Raw genomic sequence first — 13,070 nt, forward strand, 5'->3', positions numbered from 1 at the left:
GAATCCATGTTGGCTGTGTGCAAGGCATCATCCTGCCCATTGCACTATTTCACAAGCCCCAGGTAGGCACTTACGTGGCTTGTCTAAACTTTGGCTCTCTAACACCTCACTTGAAATATATATTTACTTGCATATGGTGAATTTATTTAGAAACGTTGAATACCACAGACTAGTTCTAAAGTCTAATAAAAAGCTTCCTTCCCTTTTTCTGGGTTATCTCTGATCCAGCATTATCAGCAGTTGTTTTTTCATATCATAAAGTTAACATATTTTATGCCTTTGATACGTGGACTTGTACAGCTACCACATTGTTCCAGTTTTTTAACTTCATTTGGATATTGCTTTTTCTGGGACTACATATTAAGGTTGTTAAAAACAATAGAATGTGATTTACTCAAGTCTCTGTTTTTCTACATTCTAAATAATCACAAAAATTGTGCCAAACCTAAATAGTGGAGCATGACAAACATTAAAAGAAAAATATGCAATTTAAAAGTGTACTTGACAGGGGCTGGAGTGATAGCACAGCGGGTAGGGCGTTTGCCTTGCACGCAGCCAACATGACTGACACAGGTTCGATTCCCAGCACCCCATATGGTCCCCTGAGCACCGCCAGGAGCAATTCCTGAGTGCATGAGCCAGGAGTAACCCCTGAGCATCGCCGGGTGTGACCCAAAAAGCAAAAAAAAAAAAAAAAAAAAAAGTGTACTTGACAATAGCCAGAATCTGAAAAAAACCTGAGTGCCCGAGAACAGATGACTGGTTAAAGAAACTTTGGTACATTTACACAATGGAGTACTATGTAGCTGTTAGAAAAGACGAAGTCATGAAATTTACCTCGAGGTTAGATGCTCCCCCTTCCCGCCTCCGCTTGGCCAGCTTCCCCTTCTGTGAAGTTGAACATGTCGTCCGCCTCCCTGGCTGGCGGGTTGTCCATCTGGTCCTGCCTTCTCAGTGTCTTTGACCGCCCCTTGGTGAAGCTTACGTTATCCCAGATGAGGTGGAAAGGGAGGCGGACCTGGATTCAGATGCTCCTCAGGCCATCAGCCAGTCAGCCCACTTCCCGCAGACAGCCACGCATCTGGCACCCTTGTCCCACATCCCAGAGGAGACACATGCGTATGTATCTCAGAAAGGAAGATCTATCATGAATAGAACTTGTAGAACTTGCCTGAGTGCTCCCCAGGGAGGCGCTCATGTGTCTGAAGGGAGTATTTTCTTCTGTCGTGTTGTTGTTTTCCTTAATTTATAGGATTTTTTTTAATGTAAAAAAAAATTGCACTGAACTCTATAAATGTAAATGCTGCTTTTTGTAGCTTATATTAAAAAGTTGCATATTTGTAGTATACTGCAATAATATTTTTTACATCCAGCTCTTTAAGTGATCCTTGTTCTGGTGGCTTTGTGTAAATATGTTTGCCCTAGTTGAATTGAGAAACTTTAAAGGTTATAAAATAAAAACAAAAAATAAAAAGTATTTGTTTTCTGCTAGATGAAAAAATGACTAAGCATGTATATTTTATCAAGCTCATGTATTTTTGAAGTTATGAACTATAAAAATGTTAAAAAGAAAAAAAAGAAAAGACGAAGTCATGAAATTTACATACAAGTGGTACTACATGGAAGGTATCATGTTAAGCGAAATGACTCAGAAAGAAAGGGATAGACATAGAAAGATTGCATTCATCTGGGGACAGACATAGAAAGATTGCATTCATCCTGGGAATATAAAGTAACAAAATAGGAGACTAACACCCAAGAGTGGCTGGGATTAGTACCAGGAATTTTACTCCATGGCTTGGAGGCCAACCACACATACTAAGGGAAAAGGGAGCTCGGATAGAGAAGGGAACACCAAATAAAGGTGTTGGGAAGATCCTCCCAGGATGGGAGAAGCATGCGGAAAGTAGACTATAGACTAAACATGATTGTCACCCATTGCCTCTTTTGCAAACCACAACACCCAATAAGAGAGAACAAAAGGGAATGCCCTGCCACAGAGGCAGTGTGGGATGGGGGGTGGGAGGGATACTGGGGTCCGTGGTGGTGGGAAATGGGCACTGGTGGAGGGATGGGTAGTTGATCATTGTATAATTGAAACCCAAGCAAAAAATGTGTAAGTCTGCAACTGTACCTCATGACGTCTCACTATTAAAAAATTTTTTAATAAAAAAAAGTGTACTTGAATGATTTTGCTGTATATCTCTAATGATAAACTGCTTATTTATGAATAGGCAACGCTAGCTGCAGTCATGACAGAGAAGTCTCCTTTTACCACACCAATTGGTCGGAAAGATGAAGCAGATCTTGCAAAATCAGCTTTGGCCATGGCAGATTCAGACCACCTGACGATCTACAATGCATACATAGGGTAAATAACTCATCTGGCTGTTGTCAGTAAGTTATTGATTGTAGGTTATTGTAAAAAAAAAATTTTTTTACGTTCATTACAATCATACAGGAAAATTTTTAATTTCTTTTTAGTTATTTCACCTCTCCAGGTATAATTAAATATTTGAGGGTTGTTTTCATAATTCTTTTATAATTCTTCCTATAATTTAAGAACAGTGTATTGTGTACTGTATATTGTATATATTAATGTTACTATACATAGAAAAATATCTGTTGAAGTTCAAAATTCTATATTGACAGGAGATACAATAAGACTCTTTTTTTAAAGTGATTATAGTTTAATTGGGCTGGAGCGATAGCACAGCGGGTAGGGCGTTTGCCTTGCATGGGGCCAACCTGGCCAACCCAGGTTCGATTCCTCCGCCCCTCTCAGAGAGCACGGCAAGGTGCCGAGAGTATCTCGCCCGCACGGCAAAGCCTGGCAAGCTACCCAGGATGTATTTGATACGCCAAATACAGTAACAAGTGTCACAATGGAGACGTTACTGGGCCCCCTCGAGCAAATCAGTGAACAGGAGGACAGGGACAGTGATAGTTTAATTATAACATATTTTGATAGTGTCTCTGAAAAGAATTTGGGAAAAAAAAACATGTTGAGCCTTGGTTGTTTAATTTGTCTAGATGGAAGAAAGCCAGGCAAGAAGGAGGCTATCGTTCTGAAATGGCATATTGCCGGAGGAATTTTCTTAACAGGACATCACTATTAACACTTGAGGTCAGTCTTACTGTAACGATCTTTTTCAGAGTCACTGGGTACTGCTATATTTATTTTGGAAAAATAAATGCCTAAATTAGTATTTGAAACCATAGGTTTAATGACACTTCAGAGTGGGGTTCTTTCTTCGTTCTTTGGTTGGGGGTGAAGGGTGAAGCATCTCAAACAGTTCTCTAGGGGCCACTGCTGGAGATTCTCTGACAGCCAGGTCAACAGCTCTATACAAAGACCGAATGATGTGGTGCTTCTGGGACCTTACGTTACTGGGGACCATTAGGGCACTCAGGATGCCACTGGGCCATGTCCGGCAATACTCAGGAGACCATGTGGTGCCAAAGATTAAAAGGATCAGATATGTGCAAGTCATATATCCTAGCCCCTATAGTATCTCCGAACCCTGAACTAATATGTTTCTATTTTCTTGCTTAGTATTTTCTCTCATCTGGTAATCTCTGTATATTACAAAGTAATTTAAAATAGTATATATCATTCATAGTGTATTAGGGAAATGATTAAAAGGGGATGTGGGAGTGATAGTATAGCAGGTGGGTGCTCTGTCTTGAATGTGGCCAAGCTGGGTTCAATCCCCAGTGTCCCATACTGTCCCCTGAGCACCACCAGGAGTAATTTCTGAGTGCAGAGCCAGGAGTAACTCTTGAGCACAGCAAGGTTTGGTCCAAAAACAAAACCAAAAAAAAAATTTAATTAAAAAATTTTTAAAGAGAAACAATATGATTTCAGAGAAGTAATACCAGTCTGGGAATGTGGAATCAGGTTCCTCCTGTTATTTAAAAGTAGAATGTTCCCATTGGAAAGACAGATCAAGGGCAAGGAGCACATGCTTTGCATGCAGGAATTTTGTGTCCAATCCCTAGTTCCAAAAGCAACACTGGGTGTGACTATTGACCACCACCAAGTGTGGTCCAGAACACAAAAGGCAGAAATGTTCCTGTTTCTTATGGTTTGATAGGCAGTGCTTTAGACAGGGATCCTATTGTCAATTTTTCTAGAAATTTTGAGTATTCCCAGTCCCAGAAATAACCTACCAAGTCATCTCAAATAGGAATGATATGCTTTCAGATAGTGTGAGAAATATGTAACTGTCTATCCAGACAGTTAATTAACCTCTTTAAGAATCAGTTTCTACACAGTAGAAACACCATGTGCACCACTATGTTCATTGCAGCACTATTCACAGTAGCCAGAAACAATCTGAGTGCCTGAGAACAGAGGAATGGATAAAGAAACTTGTGGTACAACTACACAATGGACTACTCATCTGTTAGGGAAAATGAAGCCATGAAATTTGCATATAAATGGGTGTCATGCTGATTGAAATGAGTCAGAAAGAGAGGGACAGATAGAATGACTGCATTCATTTGTGGTATATAAAAAATGTTACAGTAAAAGACATATCGCATCCAGGGAAAACAGGGTCTAGGAGGACCGGTCAATGATTGGAATCAGTTACAAGTGTGTGGGGGGCAGAGGTAAGATAGAAAAGGGACCGGGGTGACAATAATAGCTGGAAATGATCAGGCTGGACAAGAACTGAGGGTTAGAAGCAGGTAAAAGGGACATGCCAGATAACCTTTCAGTATCTGTACTACAAACCACAATGCCCAATAGGGGGTTGGGGAAGGGGGAGAGAGAAAACGGGGGTGATTGGGGGGGAAACTGGGGACACTGGTGCTGGGAAGTGTACACTGGTGGAGGGATGGCTGTTGGAATACTGTATGACTGAAACCTAATCATGAACAGCTTTGTAAAGATCTCAAAGTGATTCAATAATAAAATCTTGTTTAAAAAATCTAAAAAGTAAATAAAAAGATATTTTAAGAATTTTTTTTTTAAAAAAGAAACTCAGTTTCTCACTTTGAAAAAAAATGGGGGTGGGAGAGACCGAGAGAGAGAGAGAGAGAGAGAGAGAGAGAGAGAGAGAGAGAGAGAGAGAGAGAGAGAACAGCTAGGAGGGCAGCAAATGCAGTTTTGATCCTGGCACACCAGATGGTTCCCCCAGCCCCCACCAAGAGTGGTCCCTAAGCACAAAGCCAGGAGTAAGCCCCGAGCACCCATGTTCCCCTTAGCACCACTGGGAGTGATCCCATAACTCTGAAGCCCCTTTTGTACCACTAGCTGACACCCGCCCAAATAAAAATTTTAAATGTTTTTAAGTTAAACAGTATTTTCTTCCCACATAATTTGGCCCATTACTTTCTATGATTTAAAATAACTTCTGGGATAACTTCTCTAAATGGATTGAAGCTTGCCTTCTTATAACAGATAAAAGACAAAAAAATTAAAGAGTTGCCCTTTGAATGGGAAAGCTGCGGAAGCAAATCGGCAATTCTTTGTCACCAGTCTCTTTGGCCCCGGGCTGCAAGTTGCCTTCCACAACCTCCCCAGAGCCTCTTTTTTTTTTCCCCTTTTTGGGTCACACCTGGCAATGCACAGGGGTTACTCCTGGCTCTGCACTTAGGAATTACCCCTGGTGGTGCTCAGGGGACCATATGGGATGCTGGGAATCGAACCCAGGTTGGCCAAGTGCAAGGCAAACACCCTACCCACTGTGCTATTGCTCCAGCCATGTCCCCGGAGCCTCTTGATTCTCACCTCCACAGGGCTGCGAAGTTTCATTCTCTTTACCAACCTTCTGGTGTTGCAGCAGCTGCCTGGGCTCCCCAACCCCCATCAAAGTTTGTAAGCTCCAAACCAGAAACCAAGAGGATATCCAAGTGTAAACATCACCTTTTAATCACTTGTATCCTGTTTACCTTGAAAATGCTCACCCTTCCTACAGAGTTTTGGCACTGCTAATGGTTGGAAAAAAGTATTTTAGGCAACAAATTCAAATTAAATTAATTTTGTCAACCTTTTAGGAAATTAAGGGGAAAACACCAGAGATAAATAAAGAAGTCATCTACATGAAGGGTCAGGATCTGCGCTAATATTGTTCTTTATGGAGTCTGTTGGTTGAGTGAAAACACGAGAAGGAAATCTACTGTTGAAATAAATGTAGTCAATGAAAATGTGTTCAGGCTCATTTTTGTTTTTGTACATTTTAAACATTCTTCTAATTTATAGCATCCAAAATCTTGGGGTGGTATAACAGCCATTTAATCTTTGACTTCCAGTATTTTTTATTCCTCCCACCCTGATTTATACGTAAATAATTGGTCATCCTATCAATTTTGCCAGAAAACAAATATAAAATACTAAGTTATTTGGTAATTTATCTATTTTAATGACTTTCATCTTTTCTCTTTTTAACACACTAATTTAGGATGTAAAACAGGAGCTAATAAAGTTGGTTAAGGCTGCAGGATTTTCATCATCTACAGCTTCTAACAGTTGGGAAGGAAACAGAACCTCACAAACCCTATCCTTCCAAGAAATTGCCCTTCTTAAAGCTGTACTGACTGCTGGCCTGTATGACAATTTAGGGAAGATAATGTATACAAAATCAGTTGATGTGACAGAAAAATTGGCTTGCATTGTGGAGACAGCCCAAGGCAAAGCACAAGTACATCCATCCTCAGTAAATCGAGATTTGCAGACTTATGGATGGCTCTTATACCAAGAGAAGGTAAGCATTTTTTAATTCTCATATCCAGGACATTATTTTAGAAGTTATCTGGCATATCCCTTAAGGCATCATAACAAGTTTGGATGCCTTAATGAGTATATATATGGTTCTCAAGTTGAGCTATTTTTATTCATATTTAAAATCAAGATGTAGTTTTCCAAACAGTGTAAAGCAATATTTCATCTACTGAAAAAAAAAAAAGCTATCAAAGTCCTATTTGGGCCATCATCAACTTTTCTACTTGAAGTAGGGACAGTTGGAACAAATGGATGTTGTCTGATAATGTATTAGTTCCCTGAGATCTCACTAAATGAAGCTCTTTCAAAGGAAAAAAAAGTTTCTTTCCTAGGGATAAAGGAAACTGGATGTGACAGAATTGTGTATGATATGGCTATAAGTTGTATCGCAATGTAATTCAAAGATTGTTTCATAATATTTAGCCAGTTTAGTCAGTCTTTTGAATCATAACTGCTGCATTACCATCCCATTTTTTTAGTTTTTAACTAAAGGTAATGGGTAAGATAATGTGTCCTACTGGTGCTGGAAATTATGCTGGTGGAGGGATGGGTTTTGGAACGTTGTATGACTGAAACACAATCATGAAAAATTTTGTAATGCCCTATCTCACGGTGATTAGATACATTTTTATAAAAGATGATATGTCCTTCAGTGTTTAGGTTTTTTTTTCAACATTCACTTATTTTTAAGGCAATAGGAGAAGGAAACATCAAATTGAAACCTGTTTCTCTACCTCTCCTAAAAGAGAGCCTTCGTATTGTTTCCTGACCTTTACAATAATAAGGATTCATAATTTTAAGTACTGGCATGAATAATTCCCAGAGTATCATCAAACATATGTAAACGTGAGAAGTTACTGATGGATAGATACTTCAACACTACTCTGAAAACCAAACTACATAATTTTACAAAATCTTGAGACTTAAAATATGTAGTAGCAAATCATAGAAAATTTTTCACATGAAAGAAATTAATTTCTTATATTTTTTTAGAGCATGAAAGTTTTTTCTCTTTTATTTCTGTGCAGATAAGATATGCCCGGGTGTATTTGAGAGAAACAACACTAATAACTCCTTTTCCAGTTTTACTTTTTGGTGGTGATATAGAAGTTCAACATAGGGAACATCTTCTGTCTGTTGATGGTTGGATCTATTTTCAGGTACACAGTACAATTTATTAGTTACTTTAAATTTTTTTCTCTCCAGTGTCATTCAGATTTTTTTTTTAAATTTTTTGGAGTTTACATTTATCCTTGATATCTAATTGATGGCTTAAAGTGGGATTTATTTCATCGTCTGTATGATTTTTAATCTGTTAAATTTGAAAATCAAAACAGGTTCCTAAATAAATTATATTATCAATTACAAATATAATTGACGTGTATTAAATACTTTAATAGTTAACTTGATTTTGATTATCTCAGTTTTAATATACTAGCAACCTTTTTAGATCATTTCTCTAATTGCTTTTCTACAGAGAAGGCACTAAAATGAGAAGCTAGACAGCTCTCTTAGATGACATGGCTTGTTATTGGAGGAGTCCTCAAAGATAGAGCTCACTGACTGACACTCTGCATTCCGCTGCGCCTCCAAAGAAAGATACCAGAGGGTGGCTAGGTAGTTATAGGGATGATAGGGCTATAGAAGTTGCATGCAGCAGACGCTGCTACAATCCCAGTCCCACATGGTCCCCCAAGCATCTCTAGGCACAGCCCTGGAGATCCTTTGTGTCCCACCAGGGTGGTGCAGAAAATCCCCAGCACAGCAGGGCCTCAGCACTGTACACAGTCCACTGGGAGGGAGCCCCCTGGACTTTCTAAGCACCTCTTAGGAGCACCCCCCTCCTCAAAAAAAAGGGCAGGGAGGGTCAAAAAATTTTATAATGCAAATTCTTCTCTGGAAAAATCAAGGCAACCAATACTACTACCTCTTTTGTTTCTCTGTAGCCCCATTATCAATAACAATTGAAGATAAGAAAAATGTCATACATTCTGCTATGCTATGACACAAAAGCTGTTAGTCTAGGGCTAGAGAGGTATATTTTTATGTATTTTGTTTTGTCTAGGGTTTGTTTTTTGTTTTTGGTTTTTTTTTCGGTCTTTGGGCCACACCTGGTGATGCTCATGGTATACTCCTGGCTTGGTGTTCTGGGATCATTCCTGGCATTCCTTAGGAGACTATGCGGTGCCAGGGGCATTAAATGGGGGTCGGTCATGTACAGGGAAAATGCTATTTCTATTTCTCCAGGACATAGAGATAGCTCAAATAGTAAAACACATGCCAAACATGCACAGGTCTCTGAGTTTGATCTCCTGTACCCACTGCATGTTCCCATGCACCACTGAGTTTGGTCCTCGTAGCTCCCAGCATCACCAGGCGTGTTCTCCTATTTAAAAAAAAATAAATAAATAAGGGGCGGGAACAGTAGTATAGCAGGTAGGATATTTTCCTTGCACACAGCCAACCCAGGATAGATCCCTGAAACTCTATATGGTTCCTCAAGTGCTTTTAGGAGTAAGCCCTGAGCACGACCAGGTGTGCCCCCCCCAAAAAAAAAATACAAACAAAACAATAAATGGGACTTTAAAAGACACATGTAGTTTTCACAAAGAGGTTGGGGTGATAAGAAATGTTCTATGGCTGGTCAAAAATGCTCTGCAACTAGATGTAAATGTTGTGATAGTTGCATTGCTCTCTAAACTTACTAAAGTACACTAAATCATATCCAAAACAATGTGAATTCTTATGGTTTTAAGTTATAAATAAAGTTGTTTGGAAAAAATCTCATAAAAAATACAATACTGCAGTCTCGGGGCTGGAGTGATAGAACAGCAGGTAGGGCATTTGCCTTGCACGCAGCCCAACCCAGTTCGATTCCCAGCATCCTGTGTGGTCCCCTGAGCACCGCCAGGAGTAATTCCTGAGTGCAAAGCCAGAAGTAACCCCTGTGCATCGCTGGGTGTGACCCAAAAAGCCAAAAAAAAAAATTAAAAACTGCAGTTTCACCAGCTCAAAGTTAAGAGAAGAAAACAACGTTTAGAATAGCTGCTTTGTTTTAAGGAGAGATAGTAACTTTATCGGTACTTAGTAAGGAAATTGAGGTTTACTTAGCTACAAGTAATCTGCATATATTTTCCTCAACATGTGTTACATAAAAGTCAAAATTTGCTAAGGAAAATGATAAGGCATAGCTCCTACCTTAATTTATTTTAACATTCACACTTCTCTCGATTAACTGTTCAGTTGTCATCCTCTTTCAATAGGCCCCTGTGAAGATCGCAGTCATTTTCAAGCAGCTAAGAGTTCTCATTGATTCTGTTTTAAGAAAAAAGCTTGAAAATCCTAAGATGTCCCTTGAAAGTAAGTATTTGATTATAATGTCGGTGAAAAACACACAATTAACATTTATATACACATATGTACAATGCATTGGAAAACATTTATGTATGGAAAAAGTGCCTAAGAGCCTCAAAGATGATTCTGGAAATTGTGATTTAATATACTGATGTACACTGTAGCACACTTAAGTCGTAAATTCTGTTATTAAAAAGTATTTTAACAAATTTTATTTTATACTAAACTTCTGGATGTTTAATGGGAGAAAAGGGTGAAAAAAAACTGAGCCAGTAAGTTTTGTTACATGGAGTTACTATAAAGAATCAGAGACTTGCTGTGACATTTACTGTCGCATGTTCACCATTTCACAAATGCTCTGTTAGAATGCTTTTGTAAAATAGATGTATTTTCTTCATCAGAAGTATACAATGAACAGCTGAGTTTCCAGTTTGTTTGGTGTAGTGTTTCCCAAACGTTTATATTGATTCCTAAAACTTAGCCAGACATACTGAATTTCCTGACCAGGGTCAGTTATTTGCTGTGTGGTGTCAGAAATCAAACCCAGGGCCTCAGTGTAAGGCGCACAAGCTCTGTGTTTGAGCCACTACCCCAGATCCAATGTTACTATTTTCAGTCACCTGGAATTCTTTCAAAGTGGAATTTCACATATTTTGCACCTATAGTCTTTGATTTAATGTTTCTCTTTGATCTAATGTTTCCCTCCACTATATTTGTTACGAACTTGTAGTTGTACATAAAGGTTTGATTAGCATTAGGTTTTTAGGGAAAAAACCTAATTTGCTTGGTACTATAATTAGCACAGTACTTCACATTAGGAAGCACTTAAATTTAGTTCTGCTACTCCTCATGATGTTATGATTGGGTACTCTCTAGCCAGTATCCTACTTAGGTAAGGATGGGGTTAACCCAAAGTCTCATACTTTACTTAGGTAACAGAGAATGAATTCTTAAGCATTAAACTGTTAATTTTCCTATACCACCAGAATTTAGATTATGTCTTGATGTATTATGAAATGTGAGCTCTTAGGGAGCTTTGTACATTGCAACTCAGATTCAGGGCAAAAAAATACATTGTGTAAAGGGTATGTTGGATCTCAACTTTGAGATTAAATGAAATTAGTTTTTAAATAATGTTTACATTTCCCTTTGTTACAGATGAAAAGGCAGGGAAGGCACGGCAATAGTACGGTGGGTAGGGCATTTGCCTTGCACCATCCGACCCAGGTTCAATCCCTGGCATCCCATATGGCCCCCCAAGCACATCCAGGAGTGATTCCTGAGTGCAGAGCCAGGAGAAACCCCTGACTACCACTGGGTATGACCCACCCCCCCTCCAAAAAAAGAATGAGGCAAAATTGATCCCTGAAAAAAGCTTTCTTTGGGGGGTGGAGGTAAGGGAGATTTCTTTTTATTTGGGGGCCATACCTAGCAATGCTCAGGGCTTTCTCCCAGCTCTATACTCAGGAATTAATTACTCCTGGTGGTGTGCCGGGGACCATATGGAATGCTGGGGATCAAACCTGGCTGACTACATGCAAGGCACATGCCCTGCCCACTGTACAATCTCTCCATCCCTGAGGCATCTATTTCTGAGGAAGGAAGGATGAAATATATTAATGTGCTCTTTCTGGACTTCATTAGAAAAATTATAGACCAGGGATGTGACTCAAGAGATAGAATACGTTGTTGCATGAGTGATGCCCTGGGCTCATCCCAAGCACTGTGCAGCCCACACAGCAATGCAAAAAAGAGTGTAATAAAATTCCAGCTTCAAAAAGAGCTGAATTTATTCTTGTGCTTTTTCACTCTAGTCTTCAGATTAAAAATCCTGGCTCTTTCTGGGCCTGCCTTTGTTTTCCTTGCAGCGGGTGACAGTTTCCCGCCCATCCCTTCCCTTTTTTTAATGCCATTGTAGCCCACAAAAACCTGTCGAACCCAGATTTCTTATTACAACCGTGCTCTTATTGAAATGTCTAACACACATACATTGCACTCTTGCGACCCTGATACTTACAGGTAGCTAAAAGAGTGGTTATAACTTTTCTTAGGAACAGTTTAAACACAGAAGCAGCTACAGACAAAACCTCCTTAGCAAATAGCAGCTGTTAGTTAAATTAACTGGTGTTTCTTTGTTGTGTAAAGAGATCTGTCACTTCTCCATGGACACCTCTCTAACAGCACTTCCCTGTTAAAATTTGTTTCCTTTAGACTGAACTTGGAGAAACTGATAACAGTCCTATCCAGCTCATGCAGTAGAAATTCTGGCACATGCTGTAGAATATGCAAGGATCAGTAGAGCTTGTAGTATCTTTGAGTAAGGTGGAAAAAAATTGTGAAACTTGCACAGAACTTTTAAAAGATTTCTTATCAAGGATGAACAATTATATAATTTTTCTGTTAAGCCTTAACCAATACATATTCAATACATTAACTTTCTAAGGACTAGAGAGATAGTACAGGGGCTTGGGTACTTGTTTTGCACACAGCAGACTCCATCCCTAGCACCACATAAGGTCCCCTGGTCCACTGAGCACCACCAGGAGCCGCCCCTGAGCACCGTAGGTGTGACCCAAAAACACAAAACACCCTTAACTTTCTGTAGAAGTAGATACAACAAATATAATTAAAGCAGTAGAGTACATTTGCATATGCTGATTCCTAGGTTGGATACCACACTTCTCGGGGTCCCCCTTCCCAGCACAATCAGGTGTGGCCTCCTCAGTAATAAAAGTATTAAATATATATTTGAAGGGGAACAGATTATTTTGTAGACATCTCTGGTGGTATCATTTTGGGATAGTAGGGGAGTGAACCCACCCAGAAGTCCTCAGGAGCTGTTCCCATATTCTGACTCTGCCCAGGGCTCACTCCCAGCAGTGCTCAGGTAACCATCTGTAGTATTGGAGGTCAAACTATGGTCAGCTGCATGCAGAGGATGTGACTTAACCCTGTACTGTCTCTCTAGCTCAGCATCTGTAGTTTT

The 13,070-nt window shown here is 39.5% G+C and overlaps 1 protein-coding gene across 2 annotated transcripts in view; it reads left to right on the forward strand.

Annotated features, from left to right (window-relative positions):
- DHX29 (DExH-box helicase 29) overlaps positions 1-13,070 on the forward strand; it is a 48,747-nt gene that overhangs the window by 35,078 nt on the left and 599 nt on the right. For both annotated transcript variants that reach the window (XM_056112145.1, XM_056112146.1), the window contains exons 22-26: positions 2,235-2,371; positions 3,034-3,127; positions 6,411-6,713; positions 7,759-7,890; positions 9,994-10,090. In XM_056112145.1, the coding sequence (XP_055968120.1) occupies positions 2,235-2,371; positions 3,034-3,127; positions 6,411-6,713; positions 7,759-7,890; positions 9,994-10,090 (763 nt within the window). The remainder of the gene's footprint in view (positions 1-2,234; positions 2,372-3,033; positions 3,128-6,410; positions 6,714-7,758; positions 7,891-9,993; positions 10,091-13,070) is intronic.

Source organism: Sorex fumeus, unplaced genomic scaffold (assembly GCF_029834395.1).
Source record: "Sorex fumeus unplaced genomic scaffold, SorFum_2.1 ptg000015l, whole genome shotgun sequence".
NCBI classification, from domain to species: Eukaryota; Metazoa; Chordata; class Mammalia; order Eulipotyphla; family Soricidae; genus Sorex; species Sorex fumeus.